The 6,833-nt window shown below is 37.6% G+C and overlaps 1 protein-coding gene across 5 annotated transcripts; it reads right to left on the bottom strand.

The window, feature by feature from the left end:
- Positions 1 to 238: 238 nt before the first annotated feature.
- Positions 239 to 6,818, bottom strand: LOC127431063 (high mobility group protein B3-like). 5 transcript variants are annotated; one of them, XM_051681295.1, is made up of 6 exons: positions 6,691 to 6,762; positions 5,376 to 5,511; positions 4,546 to 4,717; positions 4,296 to 4,438; positions 3,965 to 4,139; positions 239 to 1,087 (listed from the first exon to the last, which is right to left on the bottom strand). In XM_051681295.1, exons 3-6 carry the CDS (start codon positions 4,693 to 4,695, stop codon positions 950 to 952), a joined length of 606 nt encoding a protein of 201 aa, XP_051537255.1. In that variant the 5' UTR covers positions 4,696 to 4,717; positions 5,376 to 5,511; positions 6,691 to 6,762; the 3' UTR covers positions 239 to 949. The 5 variants fall into 5 exon arrangements, with proteins under 5 accessions (XP_051537255.1, XP_051537256.1, XP_051537257.1 ...); XM_051681296.1 differs by lacking the exon at positions 5,376 to 5,511 and having other exon boundaries at positions 6,691 to 6,818; XM_051681297.1 differs by lacking the exon at positions 6,691 to 6,762 and having other exon boundaries at positions 5,444 to 5,496.
- Positions 6,819 to 6,833: the final 15 nt, after the last annotated feature.

Raw genomic sequence — 6,833 nt, 5'->3', positions numbered from 1 at the left:
ACCTCCATGCCACGCCGAATTGAGGCAGTAATTAAAGCAAAAGGAGCCCCTACCATGTATTGAGTACATATACAGTAAATGAACATACTTTCCAGAAGGCCAACAATTCACTAAAAATGTTTTTTTTTATTGGTCTTATGATGTATTCTAATTTTTTGAGATAGTGAATTGGTGGGATTTGTTAAATATGAGCCAAAATCATTACAATTAAAAGAACCAAAGACTTAAACTACCTCAGTCTGTGTGTATTGAATTTATTTAATACACGAGTTTCACAATTTGAGTTGAATTACTGAAATAAATGAACTTTTCCACGACATTCTAATTTATTGAGATGCACCTGTACATATAACCAAAGTAACATATTGAAGGTGCAAATAAGAGCTTACCCCAGCAAAAACTGATCACTTGCCTCTGGTTAAAGCTGAAATGTCCCCAGACTCTCCACAGATAAAATGTATCAATGTACTCATTCAAAATGACACAAATAATATTAAAATCACACAACACAAACATCCTCAATGCAGGAAGGTTATGGGGCCAAACAGGAAAAAGAAATCTGAAGTATATTCTTAAACTGTGCATTCTGAAAGCAGGGAGAGAGTATGACATTTTTTTTTTTTTTAAGTGAACAGCCATACAGAAACACACCACCTTAAATAGTTTTAAAAGAGTATGTACTGCTAGCAATTATATTTAATGTTGAACGGTAAGGAAATATTTTGCCAATACAGTTTAATAGCAAGCTTTAACAGGACCACCAGCAAACCCAGCATGACGAAAGTTTGGTTGTCTAAAGTCAGAGCTTGCATGCATTGCATTGGGCGTTTCTACTGGTGATCAGTGTAAAGCAGCCTAGACAACAAGACCTGTTAGACCCAGACTCAACTCAAACTAATTGGCAGCGAACAAAAACAACTTTTACTGCTCAATTAGGAGACAACGTTTTTTAGTCATCCTCATCATCATCCTCTTCCTCTTCTTCCTCATCTTCCTCCTCCTCATCATCATCATCATCCTTGGGCTTGGATTTGGCAGATGATGCTCCTCCACTTCCTTTGCCCTTTCCTCTATAGTCTGCCAAGTCCTGAGAAAGGAAAGTCAACATGAGAACTTCAGAATGTGTTGGGGGACCCTTGTTAAGATCAGCAACCAGAATATCAGAGACAAAGGCAACCTTTTGAAAGTGCATCTTCTCCATTACTTGTGGTCGTACAGAATTAAACGAGGTGGTAGCCCCTTCCCTATCATTAAAGGTTTCGCCCTCATGTCATTACAAACCTATATGACCCATTCAAACCCATTTAATCTCCAGAGGAGATTAAACACTGCTAACCATAGCCATCAACACGCAAAAATGCTCGAGAAGTTCAGTCTCTCAATGTTGTGAGAAATGAGTTTAGTCAGTTGATGGATGACTAGTCGATTTTTTTTTTTCCACCATTCTGGCACACCTTTAAAATGACTGACAGCCTAAAGTCATCTTTAACTTGCATTGGATGGGGGAAAAAAAAAAAAAAAAAAAAAAAAAAAAAAGTGGAGACGGAAGACACATTAATCATGCCTAACATACTTTTGTATTGCACGGAAGTAGAGATGCACCCATGTATTGGCCGATAAAGCAATCATCTTCACCACTGAACATCAACCAACTGTTTAAAACAGCCGATAACCTGGGTCAATTGTTTCCTGTCAAAAAGGAGTGGTTATAAACATGAAAAGAAAATGTCTCGTGTGGAATTATTTTGAATTGGGTGACAATGACAGTGGAGTTGCAATTTGTAAGCTTTGCACTGCTCCACGAGGTGGAAGTACCGTTTAAACTGGTCGACTGATGTGGGTTTTTCCAATGGCCGATACAGATATGTATCTGTGTACTGTCCATTGTCAAACCTTTTTGTAGATTTTGGAATTGACAAGGGAAAGTTTAAACACTTGTTTATCATCCAAGCGAACAGTCTTTGGCTGATGCTTGCAAAATGGCCAAATTTCAGCCAAATTAATTAGTCTGGCCGATATATCAGTCCATCAATACTTTTGACAACTAATTGAACTACTCTTCTTAAAGCTCAACACAGTCAAGGTATATGATGTTTGTTAAAGCGGAGACTGCTTCAGCTATAAAGGGCAAGCTTAATTACTCAGTTAATGCAAGTTAAGAACAATTATTTTTTTAGAACTCTTACCAAGTTCATGCGAGTCTAACAAGAGCTATTCAGAATTCAGTAAATACAAGTTTAAGGGCGTTTTCACGTTTTCCGTTTCAGGGGTCCGAGTATGGTTTGCGGGATTTTTGGCACATATGTGAACACTCCAAACGATCTCAGTAACCCGAGGCGGTCAATTTATAAAACCATGATCGTTCGTATTTTTATGTTGGTAATATGACTAATCAACCATGATCCAATTTCTTGAATGTTGCCTCTAAATACAGTATTATTTATATAAATATCCTATGCACTCCATTTAATGCATTGATTTTCCCTCTTAATGTATAAAAACAAAATGTTGTATATTTACACTGTAATACAGTTATTTTTCTGATGCAGAAGATCAATAAAATATGTTTTATTGAACAGACACCTGTACTCATGCTGATTATTCATTTTAAGCGTATTTAACACATTTAATAATCTCACAAGTTAATGTGTAGCGCTAACTGTACTCTTAATTTAATTATAACCGTATTTATAATAGTAATCATTCCATTTATTTTAAAAAGTGGTCTGGGTTCCACAAAAACAACAGTGTGAATGCAAAACATTTAAGGGGTCAAGTGGACCAAAAAGGGATCCGAACCCACTTTCAAGGCCACTGACAGTGTGAACGCAGAGAGAACTGGGTCTTTTTCACAGTTTACTTTTTGGTCCGCTTAGGGTGGTCTCACATATAGTACGTTTTAAGTGAACCAAACCCAGTTCGGTTAAAGTGAACTAGAAAGGGAATCGGCCGCAAATGACCTCAGTGCTTTTGGTGTTCACAATGTAAGTGGACTTAAGAGGACCCAGCTTCTTTTTTGGTCCTCTTCACATTAATGTGGTCTCAGACCCCTTGTTGTTCACACCACAGCTCCTTAAGAACTCAGACTCCATTGCAGCTAGGGCTGTCACAATTATGAAATTTGGGTTTATTATGATAAGTAATTGTCATACAAATTGTCCTACTTCTTAAGGTGTACTTGTGCTTATGACAGATAGGCCTACACCTTTAGAAATGTATTGATATTTAACTTGAAATCATAATAAAATGGGGCTATATGATTACTTAAGGCTTTAAAGAAAATTGAATTTTTCCTTAATTATTGCACAGGTATAGAATTACATAAAAAGTAATACTTTATATGTTATATCATTTATGAAACCCGGACAACACCACCAATTATATTACATTATGCAATAGTAATCATGTATACTGTATTTCTATCCTAAATTCTTCACTCTCTCACGTTATCTTAAGGCTCTCCGATAAAACCTACAAGCCCTTATTTCGCATGAAGGAAAACTTTTCAAATTCTATATGCATTTGAAAATATGTTTCTTTATCATCTCGAGAGTAATGGAGCAAGCAAGCGTCTCTCCTGCATGGCTCATACACACAATGTAAATGACAAGAACATTTGCCATTGCACAAATAAAATTAAAGTGAAACTATAAAAATCCTCACTTGTATTTTCGTGGGAGTTTAGTGCAAACCTCCGTAGACAGTACGCCTATCAGAGCACTTTAAAACGGTTCATCTTAACACGCTGCTCTGAATGTGGCCGGTCCATTCGTTTTAGGTGCTCAAATACAACAAGAACAGAATATGAGACAGAAAAACATGTCATGGTATATCTATATTCGCTTAAATTTCCCATATGTGGACAGTAAATTGTGACTGGAATATGAAGTATGTAATGCAGCTATGTATGGCATCCCTAGAAGAGTAAATTTCCTTTTAATAGAATCTTTTTTCCATTCTTCACCTTCCGATACTTGTCCTTGAGTTTGTTGGCCTTGGACAGGAAGGGCTGCTTCTCTGAATCGGACAGATTGCTCCACATCTCACCCAGCCTCTTGGCTACATCACCAATGCCCAGGCTGGGGTTCTGGACTTTGATACTGGACCTGTGTTCACCACAGAACAGGAAAAAGCCAGACCTGGAAAGGCAAAGACAAACTTAAAAAAAAACAAAAAAACATTTACATTTTTTTTTTTTTTTTTTTTTTTTTAAGTTGAACATGATTTCATTCAGAAGAACCATAATAAGTTGGTTTATTTGCCAACTCTAAAAGGCTGAAGGTGAGGATACATACGGTGGCCGCCTTGGAGCATTGGGGTCTTTCTTCTGCTTCTTACCCTTCTTTCCTGGATTGTAATGCATCATTTCCTGGTCATACCGGGCCTTGTCTTGTTTGGCCAGGTCTTCAAATTTAGTCTTCTCTTTTGGTGACATAGTCTAAAATAAATGAAAATTTCTTCTGAGATGCCACATTCAGGCTTCTTCAAATGCGTCGCTTTAAACTCAATTTCAGTATACAGACATCTCAAAGCCAATCTACTTACCTTCCATCTCCCAGAGCACTTCTTGGAAAATTCTGAGAAGTTAACGGTGACTCCAGGGTCCTTCTTGTTGTGTTCTTCCCGGCATGTCTTCACAAAATAAGCATAGGCAGACATCTTGCCTTTGGGCTTCCCTGGATCGCCTTTTGCCATTGTTACTACGCCAAAAGATCACCTAGAAGTGCGCATAATACAGTAAACCAAAAATTATACCAAAAACCCAAGTATATTACTGGATATTATAAATAAGAAAAATAAAAATAAAACACCTTGCAATAAAAGTTGTGTATATAAATAAAGGGTCAAACTGATTAGACAAACTTTAAGCATGTTAAGATGGTCTTATTTTCATTTTATGTGATCACTCTGACATCATATCACAGGAAACCAGTGGCAGACTGGGAATAAAAGTAGCCCTGGACTTTCTGGCCCAGAGCGGCACACCAAACCCAGCCCGCAACACACCACAACAAACAGGCTCATTGATTTCATTTTCCGGCTCAATTTCAAATTGTGTTTGGGGGAAAAAAAAAAAAAAAAAAAAAACATTTGGCCCGAATATGTACATATATAAATAAACAAATATAAATATGTAAAAATAAACAAACATACCTCAAAGTGTAGAACTTTGCAGATTATTTGCTCATTTTCACTCTGTTTGTTGCATCTTTATAACTAAAATTTCATATTTTTCATTATTTAGCAAGCTGCACTTAAGCTCCTGCGGTATGAATAAATTATGCAAATGACAATGTACTGCTACAATGTGCAAGTAGTTTCAAAATAAAAGTCAGTCTATTAGTTTGACTTTACAGAGTCTTTTGAATATTCACTCTGTAATGGGGTCCGCGCGGGCATGTTGAAGCCGCCTATATCGCCTGTAGGACCGGCCGGTACTTGCCCAAATTACCCAGTAGCCAACCGGAAAACGCCCGGTGCTCCCGACGGCCAGTCCGCCCCTGCAAGAAACTAATGACATGCAGTGTCAAAAACGATTAATTGATCTTCCATTTTGTAAGGTGCAAATTGAGGAGACTAAACTTTTCACCGCTATATTGATAATTTTGATGTTTTCTAAAAACAGGCCATCGTTTGAAGGCAAGACTGGCCGCATCTCTTCAATCAGGATCCATTCATTAACATGGCCTCTTATCTCCGCGAGATCAATGACTTGCACGGCCCCATTTTCACAGCAGACACTTACAGGACATATATATACACATATTTTTATATGTGTGTGTGTATATATATATATATATATATATATATATATATATATATATATATATATATATTGGTTAGACACACTGTATGCAGTGGTGAGCTTTTGCCAAGTTTTACAAGTTATGTGTGGCACGCGAATTTGCGAATCCTACTATGGAGAAAGTACGGCTTATGAATATTAATTACGCACTGTGACGTTCGCCTTGCATGCCTGATTGGCTGCAACGTTGACGTATGTAGATAAGCGTCAGTGAGCAGGAGAATTAACGAATACTACTATGGTTAAGGCTGTGATCATAAATAATGATATTATTTAATTAGGTAGCGTGAATGGACGCGCTGGGAAATGAAACAACGTCAGCGAAAACTAATAAATATTCATCACCAAATCCTGCCCCTAAGTAGGATTCATTAATTTCGCGCCCGGCGCAAACACGTTTGTAACAAAGGCAGATTTAAATCAGCAATGACTGGCATTGGCAGTCAGCAGCGCTTTAACAGCTCAGTGGTGTTCAGAACTTACAAAACGTGCAACGATGTGAAACAGGTACACAGCAAATATAGCGACGATATGTCGTAAACTTCACGACAGCTTTCCAGACCACTGGGCAGCCTGTGGTTTGTCTGAACCAGATTCTTACATCGCCAGCCATTTTAAAAACACGTTCGTCCCGCAACTTCGGGTTATCCCTCTAAAATCGCCGGGTTACGAATTAGAAATGGAAAACAAAATAGCATATATCGAATTAAATACAAACTATCTTTAACGTTTCACTGTTAAACGAATTTCTAAAAGAATAAACGGGTTTAATTACATAAAATTATACTTAACGCACTAAATAAGCCCATACATAATTAAAATAACGCTTAAATGAGGACACTGGGCCCAAAGAGCAAATTTAAAATGAAGTGTTTCATACAGACCTTCAGTTAATGTTTGTCCTGTTGTCTGTTCTCTTCAGTCACTGACAGTCTCGCGCTCCCTCTATATAAAACACCACACAGCCTCGCGCTAGCTCACTACGAGACCTTCCTGATTGGTCAGTCCCGGCACGCGTTTAAAATAG

This window comes from Myxocyprinus asiaticus, chromosome 40 (assembly GCF_019703515.2).
Source record: "Myxocyprinus asiaticus isolate MX2 ecotype Aquarium Trade chromosome 40, UBuf_Myxa_2, whole genome shotgun sequence".
NCBI classification, from domain to species: domain Eukaryota; kingdom Metazoa; phylum Chordata; class Actinopteri; order Cypriniformes; family Catostomidae; genus Myxocyprinus; species Myxocyprinus asiaticus.
Note: the sequence above shows the minus strand (reverse complement) of the source record. Positions and strands in the feature narration are given on the sequence as shown.

Coding starts and splice junctions, on each gene's coding strand:
- LOC127431063 (XM_051681296.1), bottom strand. CDS start 4,695: ATGGCAAAAGGCGATCCAGGGAAGCCCAAAGGCAAGATGTCTGCCTAT. Junction 4,140..4,295: donor AATGCTCCAAGGCGGCCACC/GTATGTATCCTC, acceptor TTGCCTTTCCAG/GTCTGGCTTTTTCCTGTTCT. Junction 1,088..3,964: donor TCAAGGACAAGTATCGGAAG/GTGAAGAATGGA, acceptor TTCCTTTCTCAG/GACTTGGCAGACTATAGAGG.